Source organism: Ictidomys tridecemlineatus, chromosome 10, assembly GCF_052094955.1.
Source record: "Ictidomys tridecemlineatus isolate mIctTri1 chromosome 10, mIctTri1.hap1, whole genome shotgun sequence".
Taxonomy (NCBI): domain Eukaryota; kingdom Metazoa; phylum Chordata; class Mammalia; order Rodentia; family Sciuridae; genus Ictidomys; species Ictidomys tridecemlineatus.
The window spans coordinates 71,654,411-71,675,200 of record NC_135486.1 but is presented as its reverse complement, the minus strand read 5'-3'; the positions used below and the strand labels follow the sequence as shown (position 1 = coordinate 71,675,200).

The window sequence follows — 20,790 nt, the reverse complement described above, 5'->3', positions numbered from 1 at the left end:
ATGACAATGACGATTTCAACAATATCTACTTTATAAGATTGTTATAAAGATCAGATAAACAGGTGTTGGCCAACAGCATCATCATCTAAAATCTGATTTTTAAACCAATGACAACTGATTAAAGTAGCAGGGCATTAAAATTTTTCCTTACACCCCTATCTGTATTTAGCCTTCTTTTGAAATTGTCAGTGGAAAACTCAGACACAAGTTTCAGTTCCCAAGGTAAATCTTAACTCTCACAAAAGAGAACTGCCTCAAGGTATAAAAAGAGCACAGAGTAAGCAAATGCAATCCAAGTACCCACCGGAAGCATTAGCATATGACCACAGGTCCCATCCAGGCTAGAGGACAGAAGAGAACTGCAAAGGGCCTGATGTCAGAGTGTACTTGAAGGAAACCCAGAGCAATCCCAACAAGCAGGTTCAGGTGGCACTGAGGAGGATGAGGAATCTTCCTAGGCACAAGGGCCTTGGGCTTCTTGCCATTTTTTGTGACAGGCTCCATTGAAAACGGGCTGGAGAAGGAGCCAGGGATCATTCCTCAAGGCTGTCACCTTGTTTCCAAACAGATACATTTTTCTATTGGCAATCTTTGAATAGCCAATATATAATGGGGACCCACTATGTGCCAAACTCTGGTGAAGTCATGATGAGCCAGCACCTTCCTACCTCTGGGCTAGAATCTTTCAAGAAGTATAATTTCTGTGTTGTAAGATCATGTCCTGAGGCCAGTTCAAAGCTGCTAGACATTAACAAATGGGAGGGAGGGCTAATTTTAATGGAATATGTTTTTGTACTTAAAAGGTATGTGTTGGCTTTGCTGAGTTCACATAGATTAGAGCAAAGAGTCACCAGTGCAGCCTTGAGTGATTTAATCAAGTGACAGAACACTTCTGGACCTCAGGTTTTCATTTGTAAATTAAAAGTCTGGAACTGAAAGTACTCTGAGGTCCTTTTAAGATGACATTCTATATTTCCATCATCAAAAGCCTGCTAATCCATTGGTTTGGCTCTTTTGTACATTTTTAATCTCTTAAAAAAGAAGGAAGGAAAAGAAAGAAAAGAAGAAGGGAGGGAAGGAGAGCAGAAGGAAGGAAGAGAGGGAGGGAATGAGAGGAAAGAAGGAAAGAAAAAGAAAAAGAAAGAAAGGAAAGCAGGAAGCAAAGAAAGAAAGAAAATAAGTTAGTTAATTAGTTGCCTTGCATTCAAGTGGCTCAGGGTTCAATTCCCAGCAGCAAGAAAGAATGAAAGAAACTGAGGGAGGGAGGGAAGGAGTGGGGGAAAGGGGAGAAAAAGAAAAGAGAAAAATGCCACTTAATTTATCAGACTAATCTGGTTTTCGTGTATTGTAACAACAAAAGACTTAACAAAATATACTTAATCATTTAGTGTTATCATTGAAAGAAAATTGCTCTGTAATCGTTTTGGAAACTAGACATAATTTTCTAACCTAAATGAAAAGTTAATTCTATGAAGTACAGGGAAAACTGCCCCGATTATCCTTATTATGATAATCGTTAATATTACCAACCAAGCACAAAAAGTCCTGAAGTGACAAGTGCATTGCACTGACGATGTAGCAGCTTCAAAGACTGTAAAGTTTAAAGCAGTTCAACTTTGGAACTTGTGTGTAAAACGACCAAGTGCAAGATAACAGAAAATCAACATAATAGATAAGGAGCAATCAGAAACCATTATCCCCGGTAGGTTATTTTTAAAAGTACAACGTTTACAAGTCCTTTCTGGTGTAAACCACGACTAAACAGATACCACGACCCTTCCTCTGGAGGTTCTTTTTCGATTTTCAGCCGGGTGTCCTGCGCCCCTTCCCCAGCATTCAATGTGAGCAAGGCTGAGCCGCCCCAGCTCAGCGCTGCCTATCGTCACGTCACCCGCGGGCTTGTCCCGTCCTAGCCTACCACGATCTTCTGGTCCAGGTCGCAGGGGAGCGACAAGTGGCTAGTAAGGAGTGAGGATGGAGGGTGGGGAGAGGATGAGCAGGGGGAAGGCAGAAGGCGCTGGGCTGCCGAGGATAGTGCGCGGCTGAGCGCGCGTCCCTGAGCAGGGGGCCGGGTCCCCCTCGGGCTGCCGGGCGGCGGGAGAGAGGGCGACGAGCGCCCCCTGGCCGGCGCCACCCGCGGGGCGCACCCGCCGTGCGCCAGACCCGTGCCAGTGCCCGCGCCACCCGAGCAGCAGCGACGCGGCGTTCAGACCCAGGCTGCGCAACCAGGTAGGACCCCTGCGCCCCGCGATGCGGGCGGGGAGGGAGGGTGCCAGGTGCCAGGACCCGGGAGGGAAGGGCCACCCGGGTGTCCCTCGGAACTGCTCCTGGAAGCGGGCTAAGGCTGCCGCGGGAAGCAGGGCTGAGAACGAAATCGAAAAAAAAAGCTAGAGTCAAAGCCAACTTTGGGGCTCGCCCACCCCGTCTGGGTTTCTTGTGTGCTGGTGACCGTGACTGTGGCGGTGGCCGGTGCTGGCCGCCTAGCCGGGCTGAGGGCGCCTCCTTCCTACTCTCCTTTCACCTGAACTAACCGGGCTGAAGCCGAGGGAGGGAGGTGAAAGTTTTTATACTGATCGCAAAAATGTGTAAGAAAGGGTGTTTTCTGAGGATGACCACTTGGTTTTCTGGGAAATTGCTGGAGCAGCAAACCGGGCTGCGGGCATTCACTTTTCTAAAACAAACCAAGTTTCTTTCCAAGGGCCTGGGGTGGGTGAGAAGCAGCTTTGTTAAAGGGGGGGGGGGGAGTCTGGGTGCTGAAGCCTGTGACCTTGAGCAACATTGTTTTCCAGCTTTGGGGGCCACAGGTTATCAAAGTGTAGTTTGTGAGATTAAATCTTGATTTTACTGAATTTTTAAGAGCCAGCAGTTATCAATGTGAGAGTGACTTTAATGCTAAAGGCCCGAGCACTTGCCACCAGAGTGAAAGGAGATTCTGGTCATTTCTGCAAGGAGACTGCCACAGAGCTGCCTTGTCCTCCAGTTGTCCTGACACTATGTGGGCTGGAAGTGGTGCTAATAAAAGAATTATTCAGCCACTGGCAAAAGCTGAGGAGGGGGGCGGTGAGGTGGAGAGAATGCTACTCTATGGGCTGTGCCTGTCAGTGGGGAAAATGGCCCATCTGTGCCCAATACAAAATGGTCCTTCAAGTCACAGGTGCCCTTTGAGAGCACAGACCAGCTTGCAAAATTATTTAATGAAGTGCCCACAGGACCTGGGGAGTCTGCCTGCATACTCTGTCTGCTTCCTCTTCATTGCCCCTTTCAATTTGCAAAGAGAAGTTTAAAGCAGCAAGATTCAGTAGTCTCCTCTGGGAGGCTTCATCAGTTGCTCTGGTCCCTGCTTTGTTTCTCTAGAAGGGATGGCCACCTCTGGTCCTTTCCTGACTGGAGCTGCTTTATAGAGAAGCCCTATGAACAGGGACCTGGGTCCTTTGACCCATTCCACATCCCAACCTGTGAATGAACATCTTCATTTTTTTTTCCCCCTCACCAATCTTTGGTTAACTGGTAAAATGGCAGACTTACTGCGGATGCTTCATCTCTTGAAAGTGCTGTGTCTAGTGGGAAGAAGGGTGACATTTACTAATTTGGTTGCAAATTACTTTTGAAGTTTATGCACAGCTGTTTAAAATCTTTCAGAGATCAGGGCCATTGTCTGATGCAGGTGTCTACCACAGAAAGATCTCATTAGTCCCTTTCTTTTGCTGATTGAATGAACATATATTTAAAGAGAGGGTATAGGAAGATCTGAAACCCACAGAGTCCCACGAGTTAGCAATTCAATCTAAATTAAGTTTTTTGTTTTCCTTTCTCTTACCAGCTTTTATTTTTCATTTCAAGTGTAACCTGTTTGGCATCACTGGCTTTTGTTAGTGTCTCTCGATTGTCTTCTACACTTTTAAAGTGTCAACTTCCAGGGAAGGTTTCTGTTGCCATCCGCTTCATCATGTTCACTTCCGCTACTGTCTTGTCTCGTGTTATGGTGGCTCACAATGACTCTTTAGCAGACTTCTACACCTGCTCTCCCACCAGCAAAGTCTCCTATAACAGAGACTTTGCTCTGAGTCAGTGCATGGCAGACACTACCACTACTGACACTTGGATTCCTCCTGCTGTCTCACTTCTCCTTCAGGGATTACAGGGATGTTCAGTTGTTCACATCTGGGCTCTTCCTGTAATCTCATGATCCTTTCCAACACTGATGTTCAATTTTCTCTTGTCCACAGCAGGTATTGGAAGCCCCTGAAATTTCTATAAAGGTCCCTCATTCTGTTGTAACACATTCTCTCTCCTTGTCTGTGGAAAAGATCACATTCCCTATATAATGAATTCCCTGAGTCCAGGATTTTCTTTCAAGAATGAAGGCTTATGGTATAAGTCTATAACTTCAGGGATTCCAGAGTAAACCTCCACAGACAGATCTCTCCATCAAGTGCAATATTTAATTATGGTATAGTTGCCTTTCTTTAAAGTAGGAATTTGAATGAGTACTTCCTGTTTTTAATGTGTTTAATGTTTTAGAGTTAGTGACTATGTTGTTTGCCCCTAAAGATATTGCTGATATATTAATGTCATATGACAGTTTGTTAATAAGTTTGTATTTAATTTCAGATGATTTCAATTTTCAAAGTAATTTCTACAAAAACTGTTGAAAACAACATTGTTATATAATGAAAAGTCCCAATGACACAGATGATATGAGAATTTTATATATATATATATATGCATATGCATATATATGTATATGTATTCTCACAATTAACTCTATAATGAAAGTAGAGGAATTAGTCTTACGGTGATGTGTACATATGTGTATATATACATGCATGTATATGTATGTATATACATATACACACGTCATTAAACTCATTCTTTCTTTTCCTATTCATAATTTTCAAACTTTAAGCATTTCGTTTCTAAGCAGTTTTCATCCCGCTTATCATTTCCATACTTATCCTAGCTATTAGACCAGAAACTTACAGAAACGCATGATGTTTGGCATAAAGTGAATTAAAAGGTTTTTCCCTGGCAATGATTTAAAAATGTCTTCTACCTTATTGTAACTTGTCATTTACACAAAAACTCCAGTTACCCTATTTGGTCATCTAACTATATTCTCAAGGGAAAATGAGAATCTGACATTTCAGAAATTAGGAATAGCTTCCTAAGCCCAGAAGCATACACTTCTGCCCTGGAAAATTAGCAGATATTTAAATCTCTTCACTTTGGCAGCATGTCCTTCTATGAATTGCTGTAGGTTGATATTAGCTTTTGAATTAAGCTCATAATATGGATGATAAAAAGCAGAGCAAATTGAAGCAGTAAAGTGTGGTTTTATTAAGTCATTATTATTTACTATCTACATGATAGCAATTAGGCTCAGAATTTTGTTGATATTTGACAAACATTACCACCATATTTTATCTTCATAAAGCCTTTACAAATTACATATTTTTACTTCTATTTTTCAGATGAAGAAACAGGCTAGTGGGGTGGGGAGGCAGGGAGAGCGGATGTTAAGTCACTTGCTGGGGCTTTGTAATTTGTAGGAGGTAGTGTCAAGCTTGAGTGTCCACCACTGATTTGCTGTCAACCACAGTGGCAAATGACCGGCCAATTCACTTCTTATAAATTGTGATAAAATGTGCATGATATCAAATTCGCTATCTACATTTGAAGTGTGTAGGCATTCCATACAACAGAACTATTAGGTGCTTCTCTCTCTGAAGTTCTGATCTTCCTTTTAAATTTTTTCAGTAAGAGAAAAATGTTTAACAATTAAAAAAAAAATAAGTGAAGGGGGGAAATAACTCACCATTTCAGTCCTTTGTGTGCCTTTTCCACATGAAGTGACTCTGAGTCACAGCTACTTCCCAGACTACTTTGGTGAGTTGCATTATTGTTGTTATTGTTGTTGTTGTTGTTAAGTGTATTGTGGCTTTAACCAGCACTCTTTATTTGAAAGTGCGAAGAGCAGACCCTTGTCTGTCTTGCCCTTTTCCATCCCCAGCCTTCTGAGTTGCTTCCACTGAGTGGATGCTGCAGGGAGTGCTGAGAAAGTAGCCTGCTGCCCAAGTGGGGTGGTTTCCAATGCAAACTGAAAGCTGGGAGTTCCTGCCCAGGAAAAACTACTCCACACAGCCCAGCTGTGCAAGAAGTTGAGTCTCCCATGAAAATGAACTGAAATATTGTCTCCCTTGCTGTTTGGGGAGAGGTTCCCCTAACTACATGTTCAGCATTTTTCAAGGTAGTAGTCTTCAGCGTTTTCCATTGTACACCCATTTAGATGCTTTCAGCTGTACAAAAACAGCCTTCTTACAAACATTACTTTAACCTGTAAGACTCAGTCCATTTGGTGGCTTCTGACATTCATTTACTGGATGGAGGCAAGCATGTCTTTTAAAAACGAAATGGCATACGAAGGAAAATACTTGAATTCATTCCGTGTAATAAGCGTCATTATTTCACTGTGTTTTTGTATTGCTTGGTTTGAAGCATAATAAGCCTGTTTCTTACCTAAAAGTTTGAACATTATGGACATAAATCATTTAGTTTTCTATACTGTTCTTTTAAGTTATAGAAACAAGCAAGTTTGGAGTGAGGAGGAGAAGAAGGCAAAATGGAAAAGAAAGTGGCATTTATTGACCGTGCTCAGTGACAAAGGCCTGCATCCAGAGAATCAATTACACACAGGTCCATCCCTGATGGTTTACAAAAGACAGATGAATTTGGTAGAGAGTAAGAAACTTGATCAAGGGTCACACAACAAATTGGTAGCATTGAACCCTGAGTTCTTGGTTCCTCATTTATTATTCTATTTATGCCTTCTTGGGTTGTATTCCTGAAGTCTGTTCATCACTGGACTGGACAGTTTGGAGAAGAAGATATTTTCTTAGGGAGCATCAAAACCATGTTCCTTGTTTGTTAGAAACAATATAAACTTTGAGGTATATCCCTTCAGCTTCATAAAGAACTAGGCCAATTAGGAAGAAATAATATCTCTTCTCCAGACCAGAGATCTTTCAATGTGAGATTGACAAAGACAAAACGTAGCAGCTTGTGCCTCCATGGAAGCCTCCCCACTACTGATGGGGAAGACAAGTCCAATGGCTGGACCTCACAGGGCTGTGAGGAGATGTGCTTTCCTTTCCTAAACTGAGGTCACTGTTGCACCCAATTGTCTATTTTTTCCAGCATCTAGCCATAGGCTGATAGGTGTACTGGAAAAACAAATTATATAACTATGCAAATTCATGATTCCGCAAGTCCATGATTTCCAACTTGGGCTAGACTCTGGCTTCCTCAGCCCTCAGGCGTTCCCTGGGCCACCCCTCTTGCTCTCCGTACCAGTTATTGCAGACTTCCCTTGGTCACTACCATTCTGCCCCTCACCATCATCAGGCTGCCTTGCTTCCTGCTTCACATGGAAAATATTTTCCCCACAAGGACTCCCCAACCCTGTGACCATAGGACTGCACACCTAACGGCCTCTGGATCCACCCTCTCACTCCTTTCTCCCCTCACAACAACAGCAAAAGACAGGCCTCCCTTCCAGAGGTGTCCCATGTTCACCTCCACTATGCCCAGGGCCCCTGCTTCCTCATTCTTGGGAATCACAGTCCTGGGACTCTCTCCTCTCTCCCTGCATCTTCCTCCCCTGCTCCTGACAAGCCACATTCTCGCTGCATTAGACATGCTTCAGCCCCTTCCTTCTGTGCTTAAAAGGCCATCCTTTTCTGCCTTCCTTCAGCTGCTTCCTCCTCTCCTCCTCTTCAGAATTCCTCAAATTGTTCTCTGCATCACTTCCTCTGTTCTCTCGGGGCCCATATCTGGGCCCCCAAAACACCTGGCCTTGCCTCTGCCGTCCTTCAGAGACTATCATGCTCCCATTCCTCATTGCTGCCTGAATGGACTTTCTGCATCCATGCTACTGAGCACTCCTGTGCCCTTGGAACATTCTCTTCCTTTGACTCCCATGCTCCCCGCCATTCCTCTGCCTTTCGGTCCCTTTCTTTGCAAGCTCCTCCTCTCCTTCCATCAACCTGGAATCTCTGATGCTCTTCAGTTGCCTCACTCATTCACCCCCACAGCTGTCTCTTTGCTGACCAGGACCCAACCATTGTTGACCCACATTCCTACTGATCCTCCCCCCAGGTAGTCTATGGGCCCATCTAATGCCATGTATCTCCAACTAAAAGCACAATCTTCCCTTTTCTGCTCCAAGTTTTCCCCTCTTGCTTTCTGCAGTGGGTGGCTCTGCCATCACCTGTTGGAAACCTGAGATCAGGGTGTTCTTCCTGTTCCTGAATCCATAAGTCCATGATTTCCACCGGGGGCTAGACTCTTTGGCTTCCTCAGCCCTCAGAGGTTGTTCCCCTGGCCACCACTCTTGCTCTTTTTCCTCCACCTCCACAGCTTAGCCAAAACCACACACATTCTGTTCATTCACCCAGTTTTGCCTGTTGCCTCCACACTTTCCGCCCCTACTACCTCTCTGTTTACAGGGCACCACCATTACTCTAAGGGTTAATGCCTGCAGCTCCTCACTAGTCATGCTTACTCAGGATGGTTCCCTATGATTCCGCTGGAAGCACCCTTTTGGAACCCCAATTTGAGTGAATCGCTGCTCTCTTGCTTTAAGTTCTCCATGGCTGCCCCATGATCTTGGAGTGAAGCCCAGACTCCTTCGCAGGGATCAGAAGGTCCTAATTCTCTCCTTCCCCAGCCTCTCCTGTCCTGCCCCATATGTCATATTTCTCCAAGTATAACCTCCATATGTTCCTCAGAGATCTTGAATCATCCATTTAAAGTGCTTAGCACAGTGCGTGGCCCACAGTAACCGTCAATAAACATTAGCCACAGGACACTTATAATAGCTATGGCAGGTACCATTGTTTACTTTTAGATTTCCTTACAGAGGCCACACCAGGGCCACACCTCTGTTATTCCTTGGTGCACCCCCAGCACTGCCTCTGACACAGAGTAGGTGCTCAATTAGTATTAGTGGAATAAATAAAATGTGCCATAAATCTCAGAATCTGCAACGTCTATGGAACTGCATGCTGTATTAGAAGAAAGGAATCCCAATCTATTGATTTTTTAAAATATTTATTTATTTATTTGTTCTTTTTTTTAGAATGAATTTCAGTTCATAGTATACAAATGGAGCACAGTTTTTCATGTCTCTGGTTGTACCCAAAGTAAGTCACACCATTTGTGTCTTCATACATGTACCTAGGATAATGATGTCCATCTCATTCCACTGTCTTTCCTACCCCTATGCCCTCTCCCTTGCCTTCTTTCCCCTTTGCCCCAAAGTTCCTCCATTCCTCCCATGCTTCCCCCTTCACATACCCCTATTATGGATCAGCATCCACTTATCAGAGAAAACATTCAGCCTTTGGTTTTATGGGATTGGTTTACTTCTCTTAGCAAGATATTTTCCAGTTCCATCCATTTACCTGCAAATGCCATGATTTTATTCTCTTTTAATGCTGAGTAATATTCCATTATGCATATTACCACATTTTCTTTATCCATTCAATTATTGAAGGACATCTAGGTTGGTTCCACAGTTTAGCTATTATGAATTGTGCTGCTATAAACATCAATGTGGCTGGGTCACTGTAGTATGCTGTTTTTAAGTTCTTTGGGTATAAACCAAGGAGTGGAATAGCTGGGTCAAATGATGGTTCCAGTCCAAGTTTTCTAAGGAATCTCCATACTGCTTTCCAGATCCATTGCACCAATTTGCAGTCCTACCAGCAATGTATGAGTGTGCCTTTTCCCCCATATCCTCACCAACACTTATTGTTGCTTGTATTCTTAATAACTGCCATTCTGACTGAAGTGAGATGAAATCTTAGAGTAGTTTTGATTTGCATTTCTCTTATTGCTAGAGATTTTGAACATTTTTAATATATTTGCTGATCAATTGTATATCTTCTTCTGAGAAGTATATATTCAGTTCCTTAGTCCATTCATTAATTAGGTTATTTGTTTTTTTAGTGTTAAGTTTTTTGAGTTCTTTATATACCCTAGAGATTAGTGCTCTGTCTAATGTGTGTATGGTAAAAATTTGCTCCCATTCTGTAAGATCTCTCTTCACCTCACTGATTATTTCTTTTGCTGAGAAGAAGCTTTTCAGATCGAATCCATCCCATTTATTAATTCTTGATTTTATTTCTTGTGCTTCAGGGGTCTTGTTAAGGAAGCAGGGGCCTAATCCGACATGATAAAGATTTGATATCTGCACAGCAGAATCATTATAGCCCCAGAAACGTTTGTCTATGGCCATCTAAAATTATCTAAATGAATTCTACTAGAAATTCTACTAGAAATGAATTCTACTAGAAAGTGAAGGTGATGGGAGACATTTGCTGCCGCCAACTGCACTAATCTCAGCTACTGTGAATTTATACTTTCAAAAATCGGGGAAGTGGCACTCACCTGTAATCCCAGTGGCTCAGGAGGCTGAGGCAGGAGGATCTCAAGTTTAAAGCCAGTCTTGGCAATGGCAAGGCACTACACAACTCAGTGACACCCTGTCTCTAAATCATGTACAAAATAGGGCTGGGGTTGTGTCTCAATGGTTGAATGCCCCTGAATTCAATTCCCAGTATACCCACTAAAAAATTGAGGGAGTTGACTTTTTCAAGAAAAAGACTATCCCCTCCTATCTCCGGTGTGATTTTCTTCCTCTGTCCTCCTCATGGCATCTCACTTTGCCTGTGGCTCTAATGTCAATTATAAGAGGAAAAAAGAATGAAGAATGAAATAAAAGCTCATATTAAAATATTCCAAAATCTGCTACAAGCAAAAGAATGAATCAATTAAATAAAGAGAAAACATTAAAGGATCAAAAGGGAGAAATAGTTTTTTTAATTAAATAATAAAGTATCTTAGGGATTCTTTAGAGTGAAATTACAATTATTTTTAAAATTCATTAAAGCAGTGAAGCATAAGGATTCACAAAGACAAAGAAAACTAAAGGCAAAGCAACAAACTATTTAGAGGACTCTCTTAAAGGTAGAAAAATAGTAAATAAATAAAAATAAAATAAATAAAATAAAACCAAAGGAAAAAAATCTTTGTAAAAAAAAAAGATTTAAAACAAATCCTGATAATAATAAAATAAATTTGTCACTATATTGACTATGATAGTAGTTTCAGTATATACCTGTTTCAAAACTTAGCAAATTATACACTTGAAGTTTGTAGATCTTATTGTTTGTCAATTATATCTCATCGGATGGAGCTTTAGAAAAAGCATAAAAAGGTTATGCTGAAAAAAATTGAAAAGTAAAAATAATAATAAAGTGAAATGAGCCTCAGTAACTTAGTAACCCTAACAACTAAGCCAGAGCTTGAACAATGCAGAAACCTGTACTTAGGTTCCTGTCTCCTGCCACAAAAGACCATGGGGACCTCTGCGGGATGCTGCAGCCACAGTACTCAAGCACACTGTGTCTTCACTGTGACATTTTCCTCCTGAAATTGCGGGCACAGGTTCAAGTGAGAGCAAGCAAAAGTTACACTCATCTTTGCCTGCAGAGTAGGAGTGACACTTCCTACCAGGTAAGACTCAGCATCTTGTGCATTCTGGTCCCTATGACATCACCATGGAAAGTATCCTTTCTTTTTGGAAATAGTGACCTATGGTGGCCCCTAAGTGTCAAGCGTGTTGACATCCCCTTTTCAAAGAGAAAGCTACTTGCAATTCTTATTGGCAATTCTTTTTAAATTATCTCTACCTGTTACATCTTTCCTGAGTCCCCTGTAATGCATTTTATTCTCCCTCTTCTCTTCCTATGTCTCTGGAGACTTGTCGTTTCTATCTAGCTTATTACTGGAGCTGGATAATGGTATTTTAATTCAATTATTGTCTCCCGAGTATGCTTGCCTAAGGCACATACCAAGTCTCCTAATTCTTTTTCTCACTTTACTTGGCACAGAGTTCAGGCTACAGTGCTTGTTGAGGAAGCTCGTGAAGTCCACAGCCAGGGAAGATATTTTGTTTTCCTCCAGCCACCAGTGCGGAGGTTTCTAAGCATGAACATCATGTTTTCAGAACCTAATCATTAAGAATTAGACCAATAAACGAAATGCACTGTTGACTTCTGTCCAGATTCTCAAGGTGAATTTTAGGGAAATCTGCCTGCGAAGGGGTTTTTGGAGCCAGGTCGGTGGCAGCCCTGGGTGTGTGGATTTCTGTTTGCCCAGGGTCTGCTCTCTTTCTCTCCAGATCTCCCCTCCTCGCTGCTTTTCAGTTTCCTAGCAGTGATCTGGGACATTTGGCACATAAGGGTATTATGAATGCAAATTAGATCGTCTCTTTTAGAAGAGTCCCAAGAGAGGACTTGAGGCTGCTGTTGCATCACTGGTTCTGCTCCACCGTGATCACGCCAGTCTTTTCAGAGCCAGCCAACAGCAAAGGCAGATAGGAAATCAGAAGTAGGAGAAGACAATGTTGCTTCCAATTTTACCATATTGACCATAGAGTGAATGAGTGCATTAGGGATCCATAGGATTCTCCCTGACACTCATATTCTGTAGCTGGTTTTCGGGTGTCCATTTGGTGTTCACCTAGTCCAATCAGGCCAGGATTTCACCTGGGCAGCTGGGATGGCAGAGAAGTAGTTAATCTGTCACATTGTAGCTCTCAACCAGTAGGTGTAAATTAGAGAAAGTGACCATTAATGACAGGTATAACCCTTCCCCATGAAACTGAAATCTATTCACCAAGACATGGATATCATTTAACTACAATTTATTTTGATTTTAGAGAAATTAAAATTTAATATTGTAACAAGAACAACAAATGTGAACACTACCATCTGGTGATGATGGTAATGATGAATGGAATGATGATGGAATCGTCTCTATGAATGGGAACTCTTTAAATTCTTCTGCATTAGTCATTCAAAAAATGTTAGTATACATTTTATTTGGACATAGGCTTTACAGAAGGGTAATAATAACAATAGCCATAAAGAATCTCCTTTAAGCTGAGAATGATGGTATAGGCCTGTAATCCTAGCAGCTGGAGAGGCTAAAGCAAGAGAATCACAAGTTCAAAGCCAGCCCCAGAGACTTAGTAAAACCCTGTCTCAAGACAAAATATGAAAAGGGCTGGGGATGTCGCTCAGTGTTAAACACCCCTGGGTTCAATCCTTAGTAACAAAAACAAACAAAAAGAATCTCCTTCATAAGAAGAACTTGAGTTATTCAACCCCTTTAAATACAATTGAATTGCTCATGTGCAACTTTATTAAAAACCTTTTTAATGTTGATGAAAATTATTCATTGGGAAATAACTTGTGCAATTCTCACTAGAGTCAGCTGAGGTATTTGCAGAAGGCACAGCACAAGACTCTTGGCCTTCTTGCCTCTGCTCCAGTAGGGAGCAAGGATCTCACTGCTGAGTGTCTGTCCTGGTTTCTGGGTGTTGAGATTTGTTAATATTTATAGTACACTTGAGTTCTGTGAGTAAAGGTGCTTTAGGAAAGTACAGCATCTCAGCAGGAGAAAAAAGCTTCTTACTTATTTAAATGAAATAAATGGACTTCACTGACCCCAAAAGGCAAGTATCACTAAATATAAATTAGTGGTCATTTTAGAAATTAGTGAGATGCAACTCATTCATTAACAGTGGCTCATAGTTGGAGCTGGCAAACAGAAATGTCGGCACAGAGCATCGGACGTGAATTCTGTTAGTTAGAAATGAAAGGCAGACACAAACCTTTCTCATTGGAGAACAAACTGGAAAAATTCAGAACAGAGAGATTATGTATTTATGAAAATGAATAAAATCAATTTTCCCCTGGAAAAAGATTGTAGATATCTCCTTACAGAAAAAAATAGCATAGATGTCTCAGTCGAAATCTCTAGACCTCGAGAGAAATTCAAACATTCTACAGATTCAAAGAGTGAAATACACACTTCTTTGGATATTTGTCTTAAAATTACCAATAGGAAAATCCAATCCAAATTCCAGGAGATTTTAATCCACATGCCATGCACATTTTCTTAGGTTTTTTTTTTTTTTTTTTTTTTTTTTGCAAGACACAATCAGAGGATTACATTTTCTAAGAACCCCTTTTTAAAAAGCTTAAACCCTAATCAGTTAAGTGTGACATCGGCTTGAAATGGGATTTGGTATCAAGTAATTAAGAATGAAGTAAAAGTTGATATACGGACAGTGGACCAGGTTGTTGGCCTGGAATTGTCGGGGGTGCAGTTTGTTATTTATTTGACATGTATGTATTTTACCCCAGAGTATTGCTTTGGATATCCATCACCGTGGAACAAACTGCGCCCAAATTTAGTGGCCTAAAATAACACCATTTTATTTGTTCATGATTCCCTGGGTCAGGAATTGGGCCAGCTTTGCCTGGGTGGTTCTGCTCCCCCGACGTCCCTGGGGGTCTTCCTGAGGTTGCAGCCGTATCTGAGATTGTAACATTCCCATAGCTGGCCCCTTGGTGGGCACTGCTGGAAGGCAGGCATCACCCCACTCCAGAGGGTTACAAGCACACAAACGCAAAAGCTCAAGCCTCTTAAGGCCCAAACTAGGCAGTTTCACCGCTGCACCACTTTTGCTGAGGTCACTTGGGAAAACAGGCCAGGCAGGATCAAGGGAAGGGGGATGCAGAGTGGCATTGCAAGAGAGTTGGGGGCATAGGACAGGCTGCGACAGCCCTGTTTGGAAACATCTGGCACAAATATTTAGGCTATAAATATTTAGTCTTCATAAAGATGATGTCACTTATTTTCTGACATTGAGACTGGTTTCACTCTTTGGGTAACTGATAGCAGGATCCCTATTTAAAAAAAAAAAAATCTGCTCACCACTTTCTACTTTAAAACTATTTGGTTGCCCTGTATCACCTGCAAAATAGAATCCAGACCTTTCACAAGGATTGCCAAGTCCTTTGTGATCTTTGCTCTGCCTGCTGGCTCTGCATTCCCATGGTCTTGAATCCTCCAGCATCCTGTCGCTCTCCAGACATCCTCGGTGTCAGCACAGCTACTCCCTCCCCCATCACAGACTTTACTGCTCCCATTCTCGCAGTCACTTTGCTAGCCACTGAGATGTCACCTCCTCTGTGAAGGCTCCCACAAACTATGTCAATGTGTACCCCTCTACGTGCCAAGGCATCCTGGGTACAGAGACGGCAGCAATGATGGCACTCTTAAACAACCGTGGTTCCTGGGGACAGGCTCTGCGCCTCCACAGTGTAGTCCCTACCCTTAGCAGAGAGTCTCACACGCAAGGAAAGTCCTGAGCAAATGCATATTACATGTCAGTAGACAAATGACAGCATGGCAGAGTGCCTAGGGGAAAGGCCAGGAAACCCCAAACAGGAAGAAGGCGGTGTGACACAGCAGAGTCAGGGCCATGGGGGGCTAGCTGTAGCTGTAGCGGGCTAGCTGTAGCTGTAATGGGCTGAAACCAAAGCTGGGCTAAGACGGCCGGGTGGCAAAACAGGATGCTCCAGAAAAATGAAAGGCATGAATCAAACAAAGATAGGAAGTAAAACAGAAAATCCAATTCAGTGTAAGACAACAAGGCTTCTGTAGTGATTGAGGGTGTAGAGAAGCAGTGACAAGAGAGGGTTGCCCATCAACAGCCATGGGCATCCGCAGATATGTGAGAGGCAGCACCCAGTAGGGCACTCCTGACCTGGAATCAAATGGAGGGACTCCTAGCAACCAAATAAACACAGCCTCACCTCAGTCACCAGGCAGTGCTCCACGGGTGGCCTCCCCAGGACCCAGTAGATTGGGGAGAAGTTGGGCAAAGGGAAGTTGCTGCTGATCTGGGAAGAACTGGGGGCTCCCAGTCCACAGTCCAAGCTGTCACTTATTCACTCCAGAAACTGTGTGTGCGTGTGTGTCCATGGGTGTGCGTGCATGCACATGCTTGATTGTGATTGACTGAGGTTAAAGGGCTTGTTCAAAGTCACAGGGGTTTAAACAAAGGCAGTTTGATGTCATAGTCTGTGTTCTTATCACTCCACTGAGCTAAGCCTGAATTTGGTAATATGCTGTATCTACAAATTCCCTTTTAAAAAATACAGCCTCACTTTGGTATTAATTCTAAGAAGTGAGCTTTGAGACTTCCTTTCTTCTGTAAATCTCAGTCACTGTTTGGGGCAGAGTTCCTTGTTTTGCTGCTCAATGTTACTCATTTTAGTAGCAGAGAAAACACTCAATCTAGTGCAGCAGCCAGCCAGCCAGGAGCTCTGCTTAGACCTAGACTGGTTTCTGGGTCTTTCCCTAGCACTTTCCACCAAAACTCAAACAGCAGAAAATACCTTCAGGTATTCAGAGAGGCTCATAAAAGACTGAAAAAATGCACAGAATTCCCCAAGTTTTTTCTCATCCAAGAAAACTTGTGAGGGAGAGAGGAGACTGCCACAGTGGTTTGCTTTGGGTTTCTTCACTGACTAGATCCTCTAGAAGTTTCCATGGAGGTGGAATCACACAGTTGTGGCCCCCAGACAAGGGAGAGCTTGCTTCTTTGGTGCCAAGGTCTATGTCTCGGCTCCAGAATCACGAGCCACCACACACCTTTGTAGGTTCAAACAGCAATTCTTTATTCCAGCTCTCACACCACCTCCACACAGGTCCAGGGGCAAACGCGTTCTCCTGTCTGCCTCACCACCACCTACTCCACGAGGCTATATCCAAATCCCATTTTAATCTCACGAGAACTCAACGGGAACAAGCAGCAGGAACACCCTAATCCCAGCAATAATCTTCAACTTCCAACTTCCCTAAAACCCATTATCTTAAACTGGCAACGCCTTAAACTCTAGGAGCCGGTTACTTCCTCAAACCTGATCAGCTCTAAACCCGGATCTGCCTAGGTCCTTGAGCAAGGTCACCTCATTAAAGCATGCATGCATTGTCCCATCAAATGTCCTCTAAGCAGCATGGGGTACGCTTGGCAAGGAAATTTCGATGCGTCATTCCTACTTGGTAATGGCCCTCAGCACTTTGGTCCTTCTTTCTTTCTTGACTGTGAACATCTACCCCATTTCTTTCCTGCCCTGCTTTTTTCCTTTCTAGTATATCCCAATATCGGGTTTATTGTTCCACATATTTTCTTTCAAAGCCACAATGTTGTAAATTTAAAAGATGTTTTTTTTTTTTTAGTAAACCTGAAAATACTTTTTAGAATCCTTAATCCATTCTTCTGGACTTTTATTCATCTAAATTCTCAAACCCTCATTACTCACTCCTTGAACTTTCCTCCTTTTCCTTTCATCTTCTTTCTTCCACTCTCTCTTGTCTTTAATGCCATATTAATAATACACTAAACAGACTAAGGTGGCAGATTCTGCCTAGAGGTACAGCTCAGTGGCAGAGCACAGGATGAGCACACACAAGGCTGTGGGTTCAACCCCCAGCACCACACACACACACACACACACACACACACACACACATACACACACACACATACACTCACACAAACCACACACTTGCACACACAAGTATAATTCCATCAGAACACACACACAGATTGCTATAACTTGCAAACAGCTATTAAGAAGAAGGTTTAATTTTAAAATGAGCAAGAAATGCAGCCAGATTAACATTCTTGAGTAATAACTTTGAAGTTTAAACCTCCACTTTATGGAGCTATTCTGAGAATTAGAAAAATTATATATTTTGCTATATTATGAGATATACTTAAATTACTTTTAGCAAATGTCCAATGTAACCTTTTAATGTTTTTTAGTCAGTATGTTTTCATATAAATAAATCAATAAGTTTCTAATCCTTTGTATGCTGAAGGTTTATTATTTAACAGTTCCTGAATCACTGGGTTCCAAAATTTTCTACAAGATGCTCTAATTCAAGAAAACATTTTTCCTGTTCTTAATTTTTGAAATCTCAAGAAATCTATGCTGATTTTTTTGGTTGATTTCTAAAATACAATCAAAAATACAATGGATCCTACATACTTTAGCAAATATATAATTTTTGGAGACTTGACTAATTAAAATTATATATTAGCCCTGAATGTGAATACATAGAAGAATTAGAATAACTACCAAAATACAAGACACCTGTGATACACTATCTCAAGGCCAGAAACAAATTCTCCCCATTTAATATGTCTTCCAAGTTGACCTTGTTCTATGGTGTGAGTCTCTCTACTGCCAGCAGTTTTAGAGGATTTGTATAATCAGTTGTAGAGGAAGGGAAGAAACTGTAAAAACAATAGAAAAGAAAGAAGTAGACTTCCCAACAAATGGCGGGGGCAGGGGGGCTTTAGAATGCTGCTCCCCACCTGACCTCACAATCTTCTAGAAAGTTCTTGCTACATTTCATTCCAGAACCTGAACTTTTGCCAACTAGGATTTTTATGGGAAGCGAATCCTCTTAATAATACAAGTGCTGCTAAGATTTCCTTTGCACACTGGAGTGGCTAATTAGTTTCAGCTAGGGGAATTTTTATAGAGAGGGGGAAGGCTGGGTTTTATTCAATCTATAAATTACTCAAGCACCTAACTCATCAGACATTATTCAGTGTGTGGCAAATACAGGGGCAAAAAGAAGAACAAGGTACTAGCCCTCATGAAGCCTACTTTCTTTTAGGGAGAAAGACAATGACAGAATAAATAGCACACGAGTAAGATAATATTTTTAAAAATATTTTTAAATTGTTGACAGATCTTTATTCATTTATTTGTGTGTGGTGCTGAGAATCGAACCCAGTGCCTCACACATGCAAGGCAACCGCTCTACCACTGAGCCACAACCCCGGCCCGAATAAGATAATATTAGGTGAGGACACGTGCTATGGAATAAAAAGAAAGAGGGTGAAGAGGTCTGGAGAACTTCTAGAGCACTCCCTGCTTTTAGATTATGCTTTCTTTTTATGGAGAGTAAGAGAGAAAAATATCAGCTAGGTACCCATTGCTACAAAATAATGATTAAGAATTTTTAAAAGAAGGTACAGACGATTCACTGATGCAGAAAGGCACCTTCTTCCAGCACTGGGCCCAGATGACACAGAATGCTTGTCTTGTTTCCTCCAGGAGGGCTGGGGGCATTATCTGGCTCTTTTCCACCATTGGGTTCCTTTGCTAGCACATGCCTGACATGTAGTAGGTGGTCAGTGAATGTTTGCCCCTAAGTGAATATTTCTGAAAGGAACCTGAGTGTTGTGATCCTTACTCACCGTGAGGATCCATCCATCACTTTTATGTTTAGTCCTTCATCTTGCATTGCCTGTGGCTGAAGTTTTAGGAGCTAGACAAATGAGTAGAAGGAAGCTCAATAGCTTCCTGCAGACCAGGCCAGACAGAAAGCTTTCACTTCCTGCCCTCCTTCCACCTTCTGCATATGTCACCTCTGGAGGGACAGCCTCACTGTGCATGGTCATTCTCTTCCTCCTCTGCTCTCTCAACATTTCCCTGGAAAAGCAATAGCCTCAGTTAATTTCTAAGAGGAAGTTTTTTATGACTCCTTTTTGGATACCCTCAGGATAAAAACCATCTCTTTAGAGTCTTTTTTCTGAAATCTTCATGCATAGAAATAAAAACAGGAAAATATAGAATTAGACCCTTCAACTTTAAAATCTTTTTTCTCTTCCTGTGTCAAGGTAGCCACATTCTCCCAAGTATAAGGAACATAGCCCAGCAGATAACATTCCAGCAGTGGTTCCCCTCCATGCCTGGTGCTCCCGAGACCTATGGAGTCAATATGCGGCTTCCTAGACTGAGGTAGTTTCTGAGACCTCTGTATTATACCCATGATATTTGCTTGCTAAACCATCAGCTGAAGTTATTTACCCCATATCTTTTATCTCAGTTTTCTGGTTGTATTTTATCTAAGTCATCTTTACTTTAGTTGAGCTAAGCCTGTGGTTTTGCAAATTAAATCATTTGTGGGTTTCTGCATATGTCTACTCTGTGTGTTTACTAAGCTTTTTTTTTTTTTTAAATATTGTACGTCTGTTTTTATCTTTACAGTTGTGCGAGGGAAGATTTGTTATGCTTAAGGTTCTTTTAAACAAATCCAAGTCTATTTGGAAGGACACAGTTTAAGAAACCAAAACATTTTTTTAAAGGCCTTGTTTAAAGTATATCTTTAGCCACAATTGAATCCCCTTTAAAGATTCAGAGTTTTGATGTTGGTGCATAATGAAGAGATCATGTGACTCATGGGTCTGGACTTTATACTTCAGGCAAAGGGGATCTGTTTCATGTTTTTAAACAAGGAAACGATTCTTAAGAAAGACAGCTTATATGGTTGATGTGGGGGAGGTACCGGCAGTTTGGAAAGACGATGGGTGGGAACCAGCTAAAACTCTATTGTGATAATCTGGAGAAAATATCTAAAGTTCCCAAGCTCAAAGGCCAAAGAGAAGCGAATGACTACAACAGAAATAACCACATAAAATCCACAGAACTCATTCATAGATGGATGTTGTAGATGAGGATAAAGGAGGACTGACACACAGTTGGTTCCAATACTTCCATCTTGGAAGACGCAGTAGATAGTAATTCCACTGATGGAGACAGGAGGGAGAGGAGAGGCCACAGTGTTTGAGGAAAAGGTGGAACTCTTTTTCTTTCTAACTGTGTATGAGGGGCTGGTGGAGCATTGGGAAAATTTCAATGTGTAGTTGAAGATAAAGATGAAGATGAAATGTACTTCTCTAGTCTCCACGAGGCAGGGTATCCTTGAAGACATCAAAAGGGATGAGAGCAGCCGGAATTGACAAGAAGAAGGGAATCAAGTCAGGACCTGGGTGTATTCCATAAC

General features: G+C 42.0%; 1 protein-coding gene across 2 annotated transcripts in view; it reads left to right on the top strand.

Moving 5' to 3' along the window:
- The first annotated feature begins 1,995 nt into the window (after window positions 1-1,995).
- Prkcq (protein kinase C theta) overlaps window positions 1,996-20,790 on the top strand; it is a 118,064-nt gene continuing 99,269 nt past the window's right edge. Inside the window, exon 1 of one of the 2 annotated variants that reach the window (XM_005320297.5) lies at window positions 1,996-2,229. Coding sequence is in view for 1 of the 2 variants with exons in the window: in XM_078023179.1 (XP_077879305.1) it covers window positions 9,180-9,200 (21 nt within the window). In the remaining variant the exon portion in view is untranslated. Of the gene's footprint in view, window positions 2,230-9,176; window positions 9,201-20,790 lie in introns of those variants that run through there. The other variant, XM_078023179.1, reaches the window with a different exon arrangement.